The sequence below is a fragment of the Sebastes fasciatus genome, chromosome 9, assembly GCF_043250625.1.
Source record: "Sebastes fasciatus isolate fSebFas1 chromosome 9, fSebFas1.pri, whole genome shotgun sequence".
Taxonomy (NCBI): Eukaryota; Metazoa; Chordata; class Actinopteri; order Perciformes; family Sebastidae; genus Sebastes; species Sebastes fasciatus.
Window position 1 is genome coordinate 13,697,984 of NC_133803.1, and position 22,747 is coordinate 13,720,730.

At 39.8% G+C, this 22,747-nt stretch overlaps 1 protein-coding gene across 4 annotated transcripts in view; it reads left to right on the forward strand.

Annotated features, from left to right (window-relative positions):
• Positions 1 to 22,443, forward strand: part of LOC141773957 (carbohydrate sulfotransferase 15-like) — a 32,924-nt gene extending 10,481 nt beyond the window's left edge. For 3 of the 4 annotated variants that reach the window (XM_074646164.1, XM_074646166.1, XM_074646165.1), the window contains 8 exons: positions 10,920 to 10,946; positions 11,069 to 11,552; positions 13,901 to 14,219; positions 15,579 to 15,719; positions 16,701 to 16,857; positions 17,015 to 17,171; positions 19,368 to 19,515; positions 19,626 to 22,443. In XM_074646164.1, coding sequence (XP_074502265.1) covers positions 11,070 to 11,552; positions 13,901 to 14,219; positions 15,579 to 15,719; positions 16,701 to 16,857; positions 17,015 to 17,171; positions 19,368 to 19,515; positions 19,626 to 19,816 — 1,596 coding nt within the window. In that variant the 5' untranslated portion in view covers positions 10,920 to 10,946; position 11,069 and the 3' untranslated portion in view covers positions 19,817 to 22,443. Of the gene's footprint in view, positions 1 to 10,919; positions 11,553 to 13,900; positions 14,220 to 15,578; positions 15,720 to 16,700; positions 16,858 to 17,014; positions 17,172 to 19,367; positions 19,516 to 19,625 lie in introns of all 4 variants that reach the window. The other variant, XM_074646167.1, reaches the window with a different exon arrangement.
• Positions 22,444 to 22,747: the final 304 nt, after the last annotated feature.

Below are 22,747 nucleotides of genomic sequence, written 5' to 3' on the forward strand. Positions count from 1 at the left end.
AATAAATACTTGACAAAGCTCCCTTTAAGGTACATTTTGAACAAATAAAAATTGTGTGATTAATTTGCGATTAATTGTGATTAACTATGGACAATCATGCGATTAAACACGATTAAATAGTTTAATCGATTCACAGCCCTACTATTTAAACACTCACTACCTCCAGCCAGCTTAAAGTCAACAGTATACAGTTCACGAAATTCAACAAATCAAAATGTCTTTAATTAGCTGCATAATGTATGTCCTGTAGCCTGAATGAGTCACCACCCAAGACAAATATTTTCCCTAATGTAAAAAAGCATTATAATGTGGGATCAGGCAGTGCTAAAAGTGAAACAGAAGTCATGAGAGATTCATAAGATATAATTTTATGTTAATGACGCATCATAATTACGGTCTAATTATAAAGGTTTAAAAATTAGGATTACTCATTAGTTTCACTTCTCACACCCTTTAGATGCACATTGAGGGTGTGAACAGATTTTGGCTCACATGAGTCCATAAAGAAATCAAAAAAGTGTGATCAAGCTGCCACATGTCTTGTGGGCACACAAGACTTAACGGTAGTAGATCGTCACACACGATGAAAACCAGTTAAGCAGCACTGACAGCAGGTTTTATTTCTATGCATTGTTCAGCGTAAGCAGGCAGCTCAAACGCACTCCTGTTTGCAACTCGAGAAAGAACGGGTGTCTGGTATGAGGAGAGCATCAAGCTGTTTGCTGAACTTTTGCCACTTTCTGTTGCACTTTCAGGTTAATCAATGGGAAGAGTGTGTGATCAGGCAGAGGAGTGACCCTGCTCAGATGTAACTGTCTGGCATCATCTTTTAGCGACAATAAAGAGTAAGTACATGCTGTTTTGTTGCCATTTAAGACTGGAGTCTCGTGTTATCAACAAAAAAACAATAAGCTAAATCAAGTGTACAATAATCTATATTCAAAACAATTTTATTTGATCTTGTGTTTTGAGCATTTGGCTCTTGGCAGATGTAAGAATTCATAAGCCTCATCATTGTTTTGTAAGCAGAAGAAAGTAGCTAAATGAAATGAAATATTTTTTTGTAATATTTAAAATCATGTCATTTGAAGGCACATTAAAGGTTCATTTCTTTTTTTTACAACTTTAATTTGGGACGAGATCTGGGAACACGGATGAAGCTAGAAACATGAGCAGTCAGATGATCTCACAGATTTTTAACACACCTAAGATTAGCCTAAACTTTCTTGGAAGAGAAAACGATAATAATACGATAATAATACGATAATACTTTATTGTCAGACAGGTCTGAAATTTGTTTTTGCATCACAGCAGCTCCGTTTGCAACATCACAGAAAGGACAAAGACAATAAACCAGGATACAAACATTTAAACATTATAATCACAGAAGACGATATTCAGGGCCCTTTAACGCACATTTGATCTGGGATTAGGCTCCATATTTAGTTTAAGGATTGACTGATGTACAAAAGAGTGCTTCAGTCTAACCTTATTAAATCGTGGAACCCTGTATCTCCGATTTGATGGTAACAATTGATATTCACTGTTCAAAACATGGTTGGGGTCAGAGACGATGTTGTTAGCCAGCCTTAAGATGTTATTATGGTAGGCTGATTCATAGAGTTTCTCAAGTTGTTGACCTACAATCTTTGAGCAGATTTTCATTTGTTGGAGCAGTTTTGACTTTAAAGTAGTTGACAAATTATTGTACCATGTAGTATAACAATACTGTAGAACACTCATAATAACAGAAGTAAAAAACAAAAGAAGAAGACCTGAGGCGGCGGAGAAAGTAAATTCTTTGTTTTGTCTTTTTACAGACAAATTCAATGTGGTCTTTCCAAGATAACAGATGATCAATCATTACTCCCAAATATTTATATGAAAATACCTGCAGGATTTTTTCGTTATGAATAACAATAGGAACTTTATGAGAATAAGATGGTGAACCAAATACAATTTATTACGTTTTCTTTGTGTTAATCTTAAGAGCATTACTGTCACTCCACTCGACCATTTTGTTCACGCCATGTTGGTGCAGCTCAGGGTTGTCCGAGTGACTTAACAGATATATTATAGCCGTATCATCAGAATACTTTAGAATATATTGATTTGGTGTATTTGTACGACAGTCATCGGTGTAAAAGGTGAAAAGCATAGCTGAACTCACGCAACCCTGGGGGGCCCCGACATTGGTCGTGATGGCAGTGGAAAGGGTTTTATTCACTTTAACAATTTGAACTCTGTTAGTGAGAAAAGAGGCATACCAGTGAATTAAATAGGGATTCAGTTCCCGCTGGACCATTTTTTACACCTCTGTCTGTATTGTATTGAAGGCTGATGAAAAGTCTAGAAAAAGGGCTCTTGCATAGGTTTTTGGTTTGTCTAAATGTTTCGTAATAATATGAACCAGAGTGGCAACAGCGTCTTCTGTACCACAACCCTGCTTATATGCAAATTGATGTGGATCCAGTTTGTCTTTTGTTGTACTGACAAGATATTGGAGCAGAATTCTTTCTAGAGATTTCATAATCACTGAGGTAAGGGCTATTGGTCTAAAATCCTTGTGTTCTTTAGGACATGGTATTTTGGGTAACGGTTTTATGTGCGCAGTTTTCCATGACAGAGGTACAATGTGCGTGTCTACAGAAGCCTGAAAGACTGGTTGCCACACTGGTGCCAGCTCGGTTGCAAAGTTCTTCAGAAGGAAAGCGCTGCATTCATCCGGTGCAGCAGCTTTCTTGGAATTTGTACACCGAAAACTTTTCCTAACATCTTCGACAGTGATGACAATTCTGTCTGAGGTAGTTGGTATAATAGTTTTAAGTATTTCAGTGCACTTATCAGAATTGTCTAGTGATTCAAATCTGGTAAAGAAAGTGTTATTCATTATCTGTCACAATAGGTTTAGTTGGAGATGACATTCCTGTCATAGATTTCATGGTATCCCACACCTTTTTAGAGTTATTAGCTTTAAAGGCATCTTCCAGAAGCTGTCTGTGTGCCAGTTTTGCTTTCCTCAATTTGATTTTGAGCTCTTTTCCTGTCTGTTTAAGTGCTCCATAATCTTTGTTTTTGAAAGCCACTTTCCTAGTATTTATTACCTGTATTATGTCCCTGGTCACATATGATTTATTATTTGGATAGATTTTAATCTCCTTTGTGGGGACAACCAGCTGTACACCAAAATGTATATAATCATTTGTAACTGTAGTCCTTTCTTCTAGTGATCCCTCCTGAAAGATTTACCAATTTGTCCAATCAAAACAGGCTTTCAGTTGCTCCCTATTGTCCATGTCCTTATCACTTTCTTTTCTGGTTTACTTTGCTTGAGTTTGGTCTTGTACACTGGGATCATGTGCACAACGTTATGATCGGAATTTAATATGGGTGGCCTACACTTGGAAACATAAGCACCTTTAACGTTTACAAAACACTTGTCCAGGATATTGTCTTTTCTTGTCTGGTCCTGAACATACTGTTCGAACCCAGGTAACACAGTCTCCAAGTGGCACTGGTTCAAGTCCCCCACCGCTATAGCCGGTGCATCAGGGTGGCTGAGTTGTAGCTCATGAACACAGTTAGCTATGGTGCTGGCCGACTGTGACGCTTTGCCGCTGGGAGCCGCGTGCACAACAAACAGCAGTATACATCCAAACTCTCTAGGTAAATAAAAAGGTCATAACGTACAAAGACCAACCATCACATCCTATATGTCTAGACTACAAGTGCTGAACTACAACAACAACGGAGGAGAAATTAATACACATAGACCGACGGGTCCGTTCTCTCTCCCTCTCGGTCTTCGGCCTTGTCTTCATGCAGAGCAAATACCTCCTCATTTCCTCATATCGTGCAGGCCTAGCGCTGATAAAAAACAAAACATCTTGTAGTGTACTGTTAAGCTGTAAAATGAGAAAGTTTGTGACCCGGCCGCCTTGTTGAGGTCAGTTGAGAAAATACCAAGCACCACCCACCAGCCGGAGCACAACCAATAGGAACGCTCTCTCTGAAATGATTTTTTAAAGCCTTAAAACAGAGCCATGAGGAGGAGCAGAAGTCTAGTTTTCTCTCAGAACACTTGAATTACAATAAGCTGAAAGGTTATTATGGACTTTTTGCCCAATGATGCCAAAAATGTACTGCCTACTGCAGGTTTAATGGGAAGTGAAAAGAAAAGGGAGGCCTGTTTCATTATTATGAGACGGATGAAGCCCACTTCCTGAGATGTTTGTGCTCTTAGGGAGCTGTTAGATTTCCTGCCAAAATGTTATCCATAATCTGATTGCGAGATACGGCCAGAGAAAGGGATTAATCGATATCTTCTGTTGACTTTTGATATCTCTGTCATCCACATAGAGGAAGTTCTATTACTGCAGTTCTGGTATCCCATCCGTCTTTGTTTGACTCCCCCATCAACGGGGAGGCTGTCTTAGTTCCTTTTGTGGCATTAGTTTCTCTTTTGCCTCCCATTTCCCAGCGCTGGGATTCAGCCAAGTCCCTGTCTCAGAGTGTACTGTACAAGGTCAGGATGTGTTTACACAGTTATAAACATGAAGACATGATTAAAACATGTTTCAGGAGAGGCACAGATATGTTGAGTGCTGCCTCTTGGAACTGATTGTCTCTCCTCTTTAACTGATTTTGTGGATCCTCTCAACAAGGCGTTCGTCACATTTGTAGAAGAAGCTAATATTTCATCGATGCTAAACTGAGCTGAACATCTGCATACGGCATGCAGCATTTTGTCTCTGGAAGAGCTCTGCAGGGATGCTGATTTTCATTTGCTGCTCAGTTGGTATCTTTGCAGCGCAGACTGGGTTGAGGCTGATTGGCATCATTTTGTCACAAAGGGTAAACAGAGAGGGATAAATGAGAGGGTGCCAGACACTCCCATGTAATGGCATAACCTGCACCCAATTTAACACCTCAGACAGAGCTTCAGTGAACAAATTAAATGTCATAGTAAATGCAATTGCGTTTTAATATACTGTCACCGTGTCCTCTGTCTGAAGGAGGTAGGACTAGAAGGAAGCACCTGTACTTTGTTAATATTTATCAGCAGCGCAAAAGGTTGAATTCCAAATTTGACACACAGCTGTGGAATCTGTACAGCTGGGGCTAATTAAAAATAATGAGCCTCATGGTTTATCCATGTAACTGCCACAATCTACTGATATGATGGACCTTCATCAAAGCCCAACATCACAAATCAGTAAGAAAGTTATTTCACTATTCCCTGTGTGAGGTTCAAGACAGAAGACGTATCATCTCCAAAGTAAAGAAACTAATTACAGTTCTTGAAAGTGGCCTACTTTACAAATTACATTTACGTGTGCTAAAGACGTGATAATTGAACAGGCGGCAACCTCCGGTTCTCAAACGTGAAGCCATTGCGGAAGTGCCTTAAACTTGCATTCTTTCTAATAGCCTAATAGTTGCAAAAAGAAGTTTGATTGTATAGACGTCTATCAGAAAATGACCCTACTTCTCACTTGATTTATTACCTCAGTAAACATTGTAAACATGAGTTTATGGTCTCACTCGCTACTTTCAAGTCTTCTTCAATACAGCATGATGAGTAAATTATGGTCCCATTTAGAGTCAGATAGACCATAAAGCAGGGTATGTTTTAGGGCATGGCTACCTTGTGATTGACATGTCACTACCACGGCGTTGTCCAGTATGGAAGTTGTCCGTGTTTTTGTCTGCATTGCGTAACCCTTTCACAGTGTGTTTTCAGTTCATGAAAGTTAATTACAACCTTTTTGGTCACCTAAAAATGTGTTATTCAGGGTTCCGTTGTACTTAGCTCCACCTCTTGTGTCACTTCTGGTTGCAAAAAACTAACCAACATTGCGACGGCCAAAAACCAAGATGGCAACGGCCAAAATGGGTCATGTCTAGAAGGTGACCCTTGAGATGGGAAACGCGTTTTTGCAGATTTCACATAAGATTTCGCAATTTGCGGCTTACCATCTAGAAAAAATGCCGAACTCGAGGCTTCAAAACCATAGTCCACAAACCAAATGGTGATGTTACAGTAACTAGTACGTCCACTTATATAAAGTCTATGTAACTGAAGCCACTATGTGTAGAATTTGAAAACGTGCATCTTTGACGTACCCAGTGGTCGTATCAGTAAAGACACTGTGGCAGAATGCAAAACAACAGCCCTCTTCGTAGACTACTTCAGTTTCCACAAGGATTGTCTTGATTGATGATAAGAACAGGTTGTATATAAACAACAGAAGGCGTAATTCCCAGTTGGATTTTGTTGATTGTGTTGGAAAAAAACGAATCGTCATGATTTGACAGTATATGCAAACAGAAGAACAGAATTATCTGTAAAAGGCTCCTGTCTTTATTTAATTGTAAGAAATGGGAGCTCTTGCATCCTCATGGGTGGCGTTAGAAATAAAAAGCCATGGGTTAGTACAATCAAAGGGTTTTACCCACTCTGCCTGAATAGATTGAACAAAAGTCATGGCAGTCTGCACATTATTTCCTGGGATATCTTGTGCAAAGTTGATATTTTGACGTGAGAATGAAGAAGAGGGAAACTCAGTGTCCAAAATGGAAATAGTTTGTCCTGTGGAAGCGTAGCAGTGCTCTTCAAATTCCATGGCAATCTGCCCATTTAATAAACAGAATGTTTTAGCAGGAAGGTCAGGGGTTTACCAAACAGATTAGGATTAATTGTCTGGGGACCATCGACATGCAGGCCATCAATAAATCTAGGTTGTTGTGAAATGTTGATCTGGACAGACAGAACAACATCACCGTCATTGGGCCCCACGGTCCACTACTTTGGTCCAGACTGAAATATCTCAACAACTGATTGCCATGAAATTTTGTACAAATATTCAAGTTGTCCTGAGGATGAAGCTTTATAACTTTGGAGATCCCTTGACCTTTTTCTCCAGTGCTACAATGAGGTTGGTATTTGTGTTTTTTTGTGAAATATATCAATACAACAACTGTTGCATGGATTACCATGGAATGTGGTCCACATGCTGAAATTTATGCTAAATTTTGGCGAGGAAAAACTGGCATGGCCATCTTCAAAGGGGTCTCTTGACCTCTGACCTCAAGATATGTGAATGAAAATGGGTTCTATGGGTACCCACGAGTTTCCCCTTTAAAGTCATGCATACTTTATGATGACCACATACAGTTTTGGACATGTCATAGTCAAGACAGCACACTGACACTGAGTTGTTGTTGCCTGTTTGGCATGAGTTTGCCATGTTATGATTTGAGCATATTTGTTATGCTAAATGCAGTACCTGTGAGGGTTTCTGGACACTATTTTTCATTGTTTTGTGTTGTTAATTGATTTCCTGTAATAAATGTATACATACATTTGCATAAAGCAATCATATTTCTCCACTCCCATGTTGAAAAGAGTATGAAATACTTAATAAATCTCCCTTTAAGGTACATTTTGAACAGATGTGCGATTAATTTGTGATTAATTGCAATCAATTCTGGACTATCGTGCGATTAATCACAAAAAAATAATTTAATACATTGACAGCCCTAAACAAAATATGTCACTAACATAGCAAAACAAAGCACCGGACTCCTGGTTGAAAGTCCTGTGTTTGTTGGACCCATCTACCTCCCCACCCACCCGCCATCAACCGTCTTTCTCCCTTTTTATTCTACATCACTGCATTTACATTGCAGTCAGTACAGACTACATGGTGTGAAAATGACACGCCTAAGGCAAGAACGGCTTTCTTATTGCACGCTTTTGCACATTATCGTGTCATTCACACGCCTTTTCGTGTGACCGGGCTGCCCCCTCAGGATGAATTGTAATAACTTTGGAGATCGTCTGGCTTTTCATCTGGTGTTATCATCAGTTCAGCTCAGATCTGAACAATTCAGCAAAAGTCTTGAGTCAAGTTTTCGGATAATCTGACAAATTTACAGCGTAAACAACACGTTGCACCAACAACATGAGCAACATCTCATTCTGTCTTTGATGCCAGATGAGTCTTGACATTTTGTGCACTTAGAGCAACAAAGGCATCTAATGCAATGATAAATGCAGGCTTTTATTTTGAGTCAGCAGGATTTCGATGATGGAGTTTCACCTCAGTCAATCCCACCTGCTGTTTTCTTCCCGCCACGGATCGATTTTTAGACTAGAGAGGTCTAAAGGCTGTCTTTCCTGCTCTTTCTCACACTATTTTTTTCTCATCTCTGCTGCTTCATTTCTCCACACTGTGCTTTATACCCTCGACTCTCACTGTCCTCTTTATGCTCTGTCGCATTTCCAAATCTCTCTCTTCTCTTTCTCACTTTGAATTTTTGCTCTAACTGGACATTAATCTTTAATGGGAATACAAGATTGATAGTTACAGAGAACAGAGGCAATAGCAATTACCTGGATGTGTAGAAATAAAGATATGCAGAGGCAGGAACAAAATTAAACTAGAGAACAGTAGCTTTCATGAATATGATACTTTTCAAAACGCGGCTAGAAAGCGCTTAACACATCATTAAAAAGCATAAAAACAACATCAAAATATGGACTTAAAGATGCATAAAGGATACGGCATGTGACTTAAACTATTAACTACTATAGATGTCAGAGTTGTATTTAGCAAGTGGTGTCATTGGCATTTTAGAGAGCCCACCTCTGTCTGATATTTCATTAAATAAGGCCCATAACACCTCTAGAACAGGGATTAAAAATAAGTTATTTGCCCAGTCCCATGCAGGCCTGCAGATATTGCCATGCATTCCCAATCACTCTGCAACGGCTCAGAGTTGTCACATTATGAAATCTGCAAGTGTGTGAGGGCTTTCTTGTGGACTTTTAAAGCCCTTTGTGCACACATTCAGCAAGTCCGCATTCATGCAGACTTTGCTCAAGCAACCCCACAATTTATAGGAGTTTTGCAACATTAAAACAGGGATGAGGTGAAGGCTGTAAGCATAATGAAACAACACATGGAAAAGGCTGGCAAGAACACGAGCAAAGCACTGTGTGTTTAGTATCCTACTATGTCATGATTATGCAACCCAATATCACACCAAAATGTGTAATATAACCGCCTGTCCAGGTGTGAATATTACATCCGTGTATGAAGGTGCATTACCAGCAGGGGGCAACAAAACCACTCACTTAAGTCTCAGACACACCAACCGGGTGCGGTGTGTTCGAGTGCAACTTTTTGGCCACAACAAAGGCTGACCGTTGAGTCGCCTCACGTCGCCTTTGTCTCGGCCAAAAAGTTGCACTCGAACAAACCGCAAAGACTGGAAGGCTGATATACAAGCCGTTGTTATGATACGTACATGAAACAAAGCAGCGTTTGCCGACCATTTTCACACCACTCTCACTCACTAGGTGTGTCAGGGCCCATTAGGTTTAGGCAACAAAACCATTAGGTTTCAGAAAACCCTCATGGTTGGCCTTAAAATAAGTATGTAAACTAAGTACAATATGTACGGAAACAACGTAACATAAGTACGGAAAACACGTCACAAACATCACTCTTACAAAACAACTTACAAAAGCAACCGGTCTCCTTGTTGAAAGATCTGTGCTTGTTGGACCCATCCACCTCTCCTCCCGTCCACCATAGACTGTCTTTCTCCCTTTATATTCTACGTTACTACCTCTGAGCGTAGCATATTTATGCGGATACATTTACATTGCAGTCAGTACAGACTGCATGGCGTGAAAATGACACGCCTAAAGCAATAACGGCATTCTTAAAACACGCTTTTGCCTTGCGCATTATTGTGTCATTCACATGTGTTTTCATGTGACCGAGCTGGATTATGATTTTTGAATTTTTTTTCTTAAAGGGGTACTCCAGAAATATAGTATTGCACTTCTATAAAGCTGGGCGAATCACAAGAGAAGGAGTAAAAAAACAATGGTCCAAATAGAAGCAGCAGAGGCCGAGATACCCCGACTTTTAGCCCTTAGTATGTTTCAAGCTCCAAAAATACTGCATCCTACACTTCCCACAATGCAACTTGATAGAGTCTTTCACTGGACTGAATCCAGTGATGTCGCCAAAGATGACTGAAGTGGAGTGGCCTTTTATTATACTCTGAATTTGCACCTTTAATGATGTAAGTGTGAACATGTTGAGTCACATAATGGTGGCGGCACTTTAACAGGCCCCTGTTGTGCAGTAAGAAGAAAAACACTAACATTAGAGATTTCTCCGTGTAGTTTGCTAGAACTGGTGCAGGATTTCATTCCCCAGTCCCCAGTGGCACACGCAGCGAAAGAAAAAGAAACACGTTACTGCCTGAGGAAGTGTCAGAGAAGTGTTTTAAAAGCATTTTACACTTCGACGTCTGGAATTCATTAGCACTGGGCCCTTAATAATCCTTTCTTATTATTCATGTGGCGGCAAAAGAAAACAAAATGCATGCACTTACCACACTGCTTGTCCACCTGTATCAATACCTAACTGGGTTTTTTCTGTGAAAAACCTTGATCTTGAAAACGCTATTTCCAGGTTAACAAAATAAAGCTCTCAGCGGGCTTTTAGCTCACAGAGAATAATTGTGTGTTTTTAGTTTTGAATTACAGAGCAACTATTATTCTGACCTTGAAAGTCTCTTAGTAGAGCTTGTCTTTGCATGTGCTATACAGCCCTTGTCATAAAGCGAGGGATCTCCGTGCAGCAGACCACACACACTCTGCAGCCGACCTCAAACATTTTTAGAGGTGATTTATGCTAAAGGAGGGAGTTTGAGATTCACACACTGATGCCTCAGAGGGGGATAAAGCTCCCTAAAATACCCTAATATTAAAAATGTTCATACCACCTTTCTTGGTATTATGGGAGATGACTGAAATACTTCAAAGGAAACTACACTGCTGGTCATATATGTATATAAAAAGGTGTGTTTTAACAAGTGTTTCTGATTTACAGGAGGCCCTTCTGAAGACTGGGGAGCATGTAAGTAATGAAGACCTGCAGATTAAAAACTATGATGAATGGACACATCAGGACACAAAACCTCCGGTACTAAGTGAAGCTTTTTTTTTCTTCTCCTCTTTCTACATCTGCTTCTATGCCAGTATGTCACTATCAGACTGCGAACATGGGAGCGACACCCAAACGGAGCACGCTTGCAGCCTCCACAGCTTGCCCATGGCTGAGAACTATGGGAAAAGGCTCGTCAGGACATTGTTTGACTTCAGGCACACAAACGTGACTGAAAAACTGGCCAACATGTGGAGCTTCTCAAAAGTCAAAGTGGTTAGTTTCCTGATGGCCTTTACGCTGGTGTTCCTCATCATGGTTTCCTACAACCTGACGTCGGACAGGATAGGACTTTTGCTCACGCCGGCGCCCTATCAGCCCAGGCCTGCATTCGTCCCAACCAGCACAGCAGCAGCAGCAGCAGCAGCAGCAGCAGCAGCAGCAGCAGCAGCAGCTGAAGTTCCCTCCGAAAAGAATTTATTAGACATGAAGCTGCTGGTGAAGATCATCGGCTCCAAACTGGAATACAAACCCAGGAAGGTGCCTGACGAGAAGGATGTCATTGGAACGGACTCTAATGTAAGTCTGTGGAAAATTGGTCTGACTCATTTTTGCTGTACATGAGTTGGGGCCAACTAAAATAAAGGATGTTTTTGTTATAGTTCCAAGCTGCAATTATGCAATGTTTTCACTCAAAAATATGCTGGCAAATGATCATTCAGGCCACACTGGAAAATGTTAATAAGTGACCGCTATGATTGCTTTATTTCTTGTTGACAAAATTGGAGACCGACAAATAACAAACACCTTACAATCAACCCTGCAGTAAACAGCTGTTTGGTGGAGCTCATAATGACCAGTGTTTGTTGAGACTGACAGAGGCGTTGTTTCAACTTGGAGCCAAAGTCCGTAGGGCTGTAATGTAAATATCAGGTTACGTGTCCCGCTAAGTGTTGCTAAGAACCCGCTGACTGCTGTTACTATGTACTGTAATTCTCCCGTGTTTGGTGCGTGTTCTCATCGTGCTTCGCCGCGTTACCCTACATCACGTTGTGGTGTTTATGGCTGAGGTCTCTGCAACTCTGACAGTTACACTGAAAATCACAATTACAGAGATAGCAACACAAGCAAAGTCAGTAAGTTGAATACCAATTAGTGGTATGTGTCAGTGTTCAAACTGAGTTTTCAAAGCCACCTGCTGCACCCGATTCAACACATTCTCGCTCCCAACTCGTCAAATACCGCCGCTTGGTTAGTGCCCTTCGGCATCGGAGACCGACGCACGGGCTACCCCTCTTGTGTTACTTTTGGATGGATCGGGGACGGCGTGTTAATATACGCTCGTTACATGTGTAGTGTCCTTTCAAAATAAATTTCTGTTTTCACTGGAAGTTAGGTTTAGGCAACACAACCACTCTGTTAGGGTTAGGAAACGGTCGTGGTTGACGTTAACTTCACTGACTAGCGACTCGTGTGATTCACGTCACTCATGGGACTGACAATACTGTCGAGTCACGTGACCAAAGACTGACGTGACAAAATAAGTCAACGTTACTTTTAGTTTCACACGGGACGCGAACACCGGTCTCCGAGTTGAAAGTCTTGTGTTTGTTTGACCCATCCACCATCCCACCCGACCGCCCTTAACAGACTCTCACGCTATTAATACTACGTCTCTTGCTCCGACCGTTGAATAACACCTCAGGTGGATTTACTTTGGAGTTAATTGAAAACCCTGTTCGTCACATACTGTTGCTAAAAGGAAGTGTCTTCTATTAGTTTTGGTTTTTCCACCTCCGATGAAGAGCAGCGGAAAGCCGCTTCTCAAGCCTACGGGGCATTTTTAATGATTATATGCTATTTCAGCATATAATTATTAAATAATGTTTATAATAAAGTAATTTTCGATACATTTTGAAGTAACAATTTGGCAGTAATTCCAAAGACATTTCAAATGGGTTACTTGCTAGTTATCACCTAATAACCATGAAATTTGCGGACCTGTAAAATGAAGTGTTACCCATAAAACTTTACATTTTGAACACAAACAAAACAGCTTCTTTAGGTTTGGGCAACAAAAACACTTAAAGTTTAGGGAAAGAACATTTGTTTTGGCTTAAAATAACTATGTTGTAAAAGTTAAAGTGAAGCAACCCATTCTAACATGTTTTAAAACTGAATGGAACGTTACATTTTTACCACAAAACAGCTTCTTTAGGTTTAGACAATAAACTTCAACTTCTTGAGGTTTAGGCAACAAAACCACTCAGTTGATTTTAGGGAAAAACTTTGTGTTTTGGTTTAAAATAACTACGTTTTAAAAGTGAAACTTGACGCTTGTGAACACAAAGACAACTACACATTGTTGTTATCACATGGGATGCAAACCGCGGTCTCTCGGCCTCCACCTCATTTGGAGTTTACGTTGTCTATACTACAGTACCTGACTTCCCCTTCTGCTCCTGTCATAATTACTACGTTTGCTAGAGGTTGCTGTCATCTTCTTTGATACCTTCTTTTGGTGGTCGACCATGTGAATAGATGACAAAACCTACTATTGGGTGGCTGACCCAAATCTATGGGGCTTATAACCTCATGCCATGTGGCATAAATTATGGATGTGTTGTTACTTTTTATGTCCCGAGAACTTTTGATTGCTGGCGTACGGTGTAAATGGCATGAATTCAAAGTAGCTGCTGTTTTCCATAGAAAGTAGAATCTACCACCTTTTACCAGCCACCATCTGTAACAACACCACAAGCTGCAGCCTTCACAAGATAACGAATGATACCTCTGACAGTTTCACCAGAAACATGATATCCTTGTCCATCTCATGATTCACCGAAGGGCTACAGTATATTATAGTGTTTCTGTTATTTTTTGTCAAACCTTTGTATTCCCTGGTTTTGTTTTGTTCCTCTCTGCAGTTGTTCTCCGTAATTCCTCGCCATTTTATGCCCGGCATCAAGAGCCAGTGCTGGTATGAGGAGTTCTCCAATAAGCTCGGCACTGATCCGTACAAGAGGAGCCTCTTCGGTTCGAGCTTGTCTGACCGCCTGAAGACCGACTTCCATCGGCACTTATTACACAGTGACGGCAAACTGTTTCGTCTACGTTGCCTGCCGTTCTTCTACATCATCGGCCAACCGAAGTGTGGCACAACTGACTTGTACCACAGGCTGCGGCTGCATCCAGATGTCAGGTCCACCATAAAGGAGCCACACTGGTGGACCAGGAGACGCTTTGGTAAGTCTTCAGGAGATGGATGGTGTTTCTAATATTCTGATGATGGTTTAAGCGAGCTGATGAATTGAAAGATAGTTATAACTGAGGATTGAATTCATCCAAAAGATAGAAACAGATGGCAGAAAATACACTGATTTAAAATAGAGCTGCAGCGAACAGCTGATTAGTCGATTTGAAGCAACTATTTTGCTAATCAATTAGCTGCTTTTCCCACACTTACATTCTAGTACATTTTATATTTTTGAGTTTTGGACCATAGGCCGGACAAAACAAGACATTTCTTGATGTCACCTTGCGCTCTAGGATATAGTTTAGGGCATTTTTCACATTTTTCTGATGATTTATGGACCAAATGATTAATCAATTAATCCAGAAAATAAAGCAGATTAATGGATCATGAAAATAATTTAATAATTTAAATTTAACAATTTAGAGTAACTGTGATGTAAAGTCTGTGTTTTATGAGCGAAACTTTTATGTGAACTTTTGGCTCCGTCTTGAGTAGGACTCCTCTGGAAAATAATGTTTCTTCAAGGACCTAATTAAACAGGATTAATTTGTAGTGTTGTGCATAGTAAACAAAAAGCAATACTGGTGTCCTCAGTGGATGAACCCATTACCTCCAAGACGACTGCTAAGCTCATTGAGTTAGCATTGCTGGGCACGCTGGAGGGAAGGAAGGCACCCAGGAACCAGAACTGCGCTGGGCAGACTGTCAGACCCTGCTGCAGCAAAATGAGAGGTTTTCTAAAGGGACTCTGGTGCTTGGAAACAACACCGCTTTTGTCCACGAGGATTGCAAAATCAACACAAAATGAAAGTTCCTCATAATAGCTTTAAGGAAAATTATGTTATTTTTTACAATTGACAATTTAAATTGAATCCATTAAATTCTGATTCAGAATCAACAATCTAAATAAAATCAAGAGTTTATCGTTTTCTAAAAAAAATAATTCTAATTCAGCCGTATGAAAATGTCCAGATGAACTACTAGTCTGCAAGATAGAAAACCAACCTTCCACCACTGACTATAACAGAAGACCCTCTGCAGCTGCTTCAAAAATAAAATACTTTTACTGCGAGACACTTGCAGGAAGTGCTTTATTATAACAGCATATGTAATTTGCAAAAAAAGGAAAAGTAATATAAATTTGACAGAACTATTGTTCTGTGTCTGTTGTCGGCCTGTTTGTCTCTATTCTAATATTTCCCTGTATGGAAAGGACTATTTTCCAGTAACTAAGGCTTTTAAATCAACCTGATTCAAGGATTACAAAATTCAATAAATGCATTTTATGGTGAAGAAGTCTATAAAAGTGTACATGATGAGTGATATTTTGGTGTTACTTGGGCTGGGAGGTTATACCCGTTTCAAAGATGGTTTCCAGAAAAAGTATCCTGTGGAAGATTACCTGGATCTGTTTGACTGGGCAGCCCAAAACATCCAAGAAGGAATCAGTGGAAATTCATCTGGAGACCACCGCCGTGCACTCATAACAGGTGAACACATGTCTAAGTGTTTGGTTTGGTATTGTTACTGGACATAGTGCATCAGATGGAATAATCTGTCACCCTTGTAGTTTTCATTTGGTGTTTTCTGAGGACAGCCGAACAATTGGATCCTGACCATGAAGTCTCTCTTGTTTTTCCTTTCCTTTATTGTCAGGTCTCGCTCTTTCTTTGTGGATTTCCCACCAGTGGCTCTGACCTCAGGAGCACTACAGTGGTGGCGCTCACATATTCTAGATATTCTGTGGTCTAAGAGAACAATACGTTGTCTTTAGAAGTGTACACTGAATCTCAAAAGCCTCTGGGTGCTTTCACAACTACCTTTATTCACTCTCTATGCATCTGTGATTATATAGTAAATGAGGTCAACATATTCTCATGCAGTGTGTAGGATCTGGTGGCATCTAGCGGTGAGGTTGCAGAAAAATGTGAAAACGCGAATGGCCCTATCCAGAGCAAATGCCCGTTCTGGGCCACTGTAGAAACATGGCAGTCCGCTCCGTGAAGAGGACCCACTCCGTATTTAGATATAAACAGTTCATTCTAAGCTAACGAAAACACAACAATTCTTATTTACAGGTGATTATACACTAAAGAAAACATACTTATTAATTAATTAATTATTCCATTTCTGCCAATAGATCGCCCTAAAAGTTACACACTTTTCCTTTAATATTAACTTGGTTTTCTTCTATGAAAATGTGCTACATGGCTTTGGTTGCAAAAGTGAAATAAATATAATAAATGACTATTCACTTTTAAAATCTAAAAAGTTGAAACTGCACTGTCACAAATCTCTTTAGATTTGGAGGACATGATGTTACCAAAAAAGTGTGTGCAACATCTCATATTTTGGTCTATAAAGTTCAGCTCAAATTTGCTACATTATGCCAGAGTATCCGCACTACTCGCTGCAATTTAAATGACCTGTTGTTACCCAAGGCGATGCTCAAACTATCAGTGTCTTGACAGTTGACGCCAGTGCATCCACTATGTGGGACAACCAAGCCTGGAGCTATCTTCACAGCGACAGGGAGGAGACAGAGCCCCCATTCCTGGTCCAGGACTTCATCCACACAATCCAACCCAATGCCAAAATCGTCATCATGCTAAGAGATCCAGTAGAGAGGTACTTTAGAGAAATCCATCCACACGTCTGCCTGTATAGATGCAGATGTGATTTTCAGTTTTGATTTTCCTGCACAGCACATTTACTCCTGTTTGTCCAGCAAAATGTCCTTTCGTGGTTCCAACTGGCTTACAACTCTGTTTCTTTCTGTTCCCAGACTTTATTCAGACTACCTGTACTTCAAGATGGCCAACAAGTCCGCAGAGGACTTCCATCAGAAGGTCGTAGAGTCTTTACAGTTGTTTCAGTCCTGCCTGTCTGAGAGGTCACTTCGTTCCTGCGTATACGGCACCAGCCTCTCCAACGCCATGCCGGTTAGTTGAATTGTTGTTCTCACTTTCTGAATATCAGTTTTCTTAAGAATTACTACAGATTTTATAACTATATTTACTTAAGCTTAACAACAAACATCTAATTTCTTCTTTGAGAATTTCTACCTGTCTTCCGAGTGGTTGTAAATGGGATTTACTGCACTCTCGTTCTGTGCAGGGAAAAATACAGCCAACTAGCTGACCAGAGTCATTTCAGACCCTTCAGCATATATCCTATAAGGCGGCGCTCCCTCAGGAGTGAGCTGAGTTAGGAGCTCTGTCGGTCGTCACCCCTAATCACAACATGTCAGTGACAGCACTGTTATCCAGGGAGATTTACTACAGTGAAAGCAGCAATCAGCTTGACCTGAAGCCATTGGAACAGCAACAGAATCTATCTCAAACCTAACAAAAACATTCAGAAAAAAAACACTGTTACGTTTTTTTTTGTTTCCATGACTGAGATGAGATGATGAGATGAAGATCAAAATCTGTCTGTGTCTCTCTGATTGTGAATCTCAGCACAGTCCCTCAGTTTGGCGTTGCACTGTGGTGCCCTCTTGAGGAACCTGGGTGTCTGTGCATCTGGATTAAATGGAAAAAAACATGTCTGGCTCCTAATTTAACAGGAATTAAACAATGACTTTACGAGTGACTCAGACTTTAAATGCACAAAATGATAAATACAGTTACTGCTACAAATGTGGGTCACAATTACAGGGTAACAAGTATTTGGAGTTCCTATACGGAATATGTTCATCGTATATCCAATTGGTTTGTTTCATTTTCTCTTTACATTGTCAACATTTTTTTTTTTTGGTCTGATCTTAAGCTCGCATAAACATCCATCAGATCAAAATTATATACAGTATTTTAATTTTTTTTAAAGGTTATATAATTTCTTTAATAAGCTGGCCACTGTAGTTTTAAGCAAACGTTACTCAAACAGGAGTAAGTATTGCATTTGTTGGCAACTATTTGTGAGTATTAATGGACGCAGGACAGTGCATACGTCAACTCAAAATAAACTACAGTATCCATGATCATCATAATGAAAGAACATGTGACCCAGTGCAACAGAGTGACTCACTGATGCATTTTTAATAGTTGTTTGACAATGATGAGCTCTTTGACATAGAGGTTACATCAGACTTTGGATACACAGACAATACTTGTTAGTATGACCAGTTTACTTTTCAATGAATTTGTGGACAATTGCAAAACAAATTATCTCTGTCAATTGATTAAAATATTTAATCACGATTAATTGCAAGCTGATCGCACATTTTTTTATCTGTTCAAAATGTACCTTAAAGGGAGATTTGTCAAGTATTTAATGCTCTTATCAATATGGGAGTGGTCAAATATGCTTGCTTTATGCAAATGTATGTATATATTTATTATTGGAAATCGATTAACAACACAAAACAATGACAAATATTGTCCAGAAACCCTCACAGGTACTGCATTTAGCATAAAAAAATATGCTCAAATCATAACATGGCAAACTGCAGCCCAACAGGCAACAACAGCTGTCAGTGTGTCAGTGTGCTGACTTGACTATAACTTGCCCCAAACTGCATGTGATTATCATAAAGTGGGCATGTCTGTAAAGGGGAGACTTGTGGGTACCCATAGAACTAATTTTCATTCACATATCTTGAGGTCAGAGGTCTAGGGACTCCTTTGAAAATGGCCATGCCAGTTTTTCCTCGCCGAAATTTAGCGCAAGTTTTGAGCGTTATTTAGCCTCCTTCAACAACAAGCGACGCGGGAGTGTGGCATGATTGGTACCAATGGATTCCTTAGGTCCAGTATCTTCACTCTAGCTTTAAAACTGAACCCGCTACAACCTAAAAATCGCAAGTTGCGTTAATGCGTTAAAGAAATTAGTGCCGTTATGACAAATTTGCATTAAAGCATTATTGCGTTAACTTTGACAGCACAAAAAAATATATATATAAATTATAAAAAAAACAAATTCACCAGCTTTATCCTTTGAAATTGATTTCCATGTAGTGTTGAAATGATTTTGTCTACCACCTGCATGTCTGCTGTTGACCTTTTCTCACCCAAGGACACTTTAAGAACTTCTTGCTCATGTATAATTAACAGTTAACCTTGGAAACAGCAGTTGACAGAACAATCTCACCACAGGAGACTTATGATGTTAACTTATTTTGAATTTCCCCCCCACAGGTGAGGCTAACTTTGGGGATATACTTTGTCTACTTGCTGGACTGGCTGACAGTTTTCCAAAGGGAGCAGATCCTAGTTTTTCAACTCAAGGACTACTCGGCCAACCTCAAGGTGTCAATCAAGAAAGTCTTTGATTTTCTGATTGTAGGTACGTATCCAGAAAGCACCTTTATCCACCTGATTATGTATCTATGTGGTTGTCTCTGCCTCTAGCCATCACTTCTGTATTGTTAAGGGACTCTGCCATCCTCCCTGCAGGTCCTATGTCGCAGCAACTGGAGAAAGCAGTGACCAGACAGTCCAAGTCTAACACCCGGCGGATGGCGGATAAGAACGTGGGTCCTATGCTTCCAGCCACCAGAGACCTCCTCACGAAATTTCATCAGCCCTTCAACCATAAACTGGCCAGTGTGTTGGACAATGAGGCCTTCCTCTGGAATAACACCTGAAGGGGCATGAGCCATGTGGATGGATGTGAATGAACAACCAGAGTAAGAAGCTAAAGCAGGAATGCCTATTGACAGAAATGAACATACAGTGGGAGAATTCATACACAGGTGAATAGTTGTATATGGGGTTATATGAAGGTCTGAATAGGTGTATGCGGTTTAGTTTGTGATATTTATTTGCTCTTCAAAGAATGTGAGTGACACGTCGAGTCAAGATGATAATAATAAAATAAGCTGAATTTATGTTTTAATTTGATGTTTTTACAGTTGTAGAAAAGCTATCGTAAAACTGCTGAGTAAAAGTCCACAAAATGCACCACAAATTCATTAATCTACACCTGTTAACCCTCTGAGACACACAATAGACCCATTTTTTGGTCTTTTTTAGGGAGGTGCAGGGGGTCTTTAGGGGGAGATAGCAGGTATAGGTCACATAGAAGTGGTGTACATCATCTTAAAGCTGGGAACCTGAAGAGTAATTTGAGATGCAGCTCAGCACTGTTTGTCAAATTGTCATTATCAGAAATAAACATGAATTATTTAATTAATTAAAATAAATTGTGAAAGTGTGTAAGAGCTGAGAACATTTTGATAGAAGTATATGAAGGCCATTCCCATGCTCTATTATGTCTCATAAGTTGCCACAGCAACTTTTGAGTTGATACCATTTGTTACACACATTTGGTGCTAAATTTAACCATTTTTTACAACCCGAGAATTGATGAGAATGATCAATAATCCCTCCAAAATACCACATTAAGTCACCAAGACCTTGAGGAACACCATAGAAAAAGCCATGCTGTGATTTGGTATCAAAGACTTTTGAGATTTGGAGATTTCTGCAAGAATTGCATTTTTCAGCGATTGGATGGCGAACACTTCTGTTCTGGAAACTGCTCAGAAAACCCCTTATTGTCAATCTACCTAGGAAAGCCATCCATCTTCTGAATGCTCTATGTCTCTAGTTTGTGGTTGTAAAGATTCACGAGGCTGTTATTATCCTAGAGTTCACCACAGGTCATTTTTTACAATGAGGTCAAGTTTTAAAAAATGGTCTCACTACAATGAAATGGCTACTATGGGGACTAACATCATCACACATGAATACAATTGAGCTCATTGGATCCACAAGAATCTCAGCTTTACATTGATACCCATTTTTTGCAATTCCAAGACTGTTTAGGGACCCCAGTATGCAGAATTATCCAAACACACCATTTTTAGAATAGGCGAAAATAACACATTTATACTGCATGAATAAAACGTAATGGATTTTTGCCCCAAACTGCATGTGATTATCATAAACTGGGCATGTCTGCAGAAGTGGCGACCCGTGGGTACCCATAGAACCCATTTTCATTCACATATCTTGAGGTCAGAGGTCAAGGGACCCCTTTGAAAATGACTATGCCAGTTTTTTCTCGCCAAAATTTTGCCTAACATGGTTGTTACTAACGGATTCCTTAGGTTTTTTTTTGTTTCATATGATGTATGTTCCTTCATTCTAGCTGTAAACCAGCTGTATCCTCTGAAAGACAGTAAAATTGATCGGGATCGCCTGTGATACCACGGATCTAAGGGGGTTAGAAAAATCTTTCACTTCATTTATGGCTCAAAGGCTGAACTTTGATGTAAAAAAAAAAAAAAAAAATAGCATCCCCTGTCCTATTTTTATTCTCCATTTCCCCTGAATATTAGCTAGAAAGATACACAAGAAGTAATTAAACTTGTAGTATTACATTTCAGAGCATCCAAAAGAAAGTCAACAGTCCTCACAATGAAAGGAATACATAATATTATAATGATTTCACAGCACTGGTTTTTGCACAATGTGTGTCGTCAGGGAAAGCCAGGATATTTCAATACCAGCAGTTGAAGTGTTCAAACCTCTTAACTCACTGACCCGATAATGTAGTCATCATGTTCATGCTCTGGGATTAAACACAAGAGGGCACTAACGCACAAAAGTCCAGTAGCTCGACATCCAAACACTCTGATCCACAGCGATATATGAAAGATACACTACGGGTCAATGCAGGTTGTTTAAGCCTCCCCATACAGAATTATAAATGATCTTTTCCTTTCTTAGTTATTAGGATTTCATATACAGCACAGTTTGATAGTGTAGCAGGCAATCAGACCTGATGACCCGACTCCACCCTCCAGGCACCAGACTGAACCCTGCAATAAAATTCCCCCAGGTGATCATAATAATTATACATATATATACAGAAAACCACATTGACAAAAATAGGAAAAACTGCATAGGGACCCACAGTAATTGACCTGTTTACGGTATATAGGTATAGGGGAGACCAGGGACGGTAGTAACACCTTTTGTGTAAGCATCGGTAACTCAGTGGTTGTTTGTGGTAGATCTCTCAAACTTTGATACACGGTAAACATATTTGTCTACTACAAATTAAACCACACAATTACACATTATGTGAGTTAATGTTAAATGAAAAGAGTTCTATTTTTACAACCAACCCCACTACTGGGTGAGCTGTAACACTTGCTGTGTGGATAGATGTAACAATAAGAGGTAATTTGCTGAAATAAGATCCTCGCTATCGAATTTTTGCACGAACTCTATTGAAGGAATAAAGAATACATTTAAAAAACAATTGCTTTGTGTGTTTGTGTGATTGTGGACTGTATTCCTGAATGTGCTTGTGTCACATAGGCCTATAAGGTTTCGATCACTGTCACAGTTGTGGCAAATGTAGATGGATTCCAGCTCAGCCAAGCATAAGAAACTTTTTAGCAATATTAAAATATTTTTTTTTCGAATTTTCGGCATTTCCCCTCGTTTTTTTTGCGCACATTGAAAATGCGCATGAAAAGAGGTGGATGGAAATGCACATTGTGATCAGGCAGTTGCAAAGCAGTAGATTACTGTGATAAAGGTGGAGTCATTTTAGCTTCATA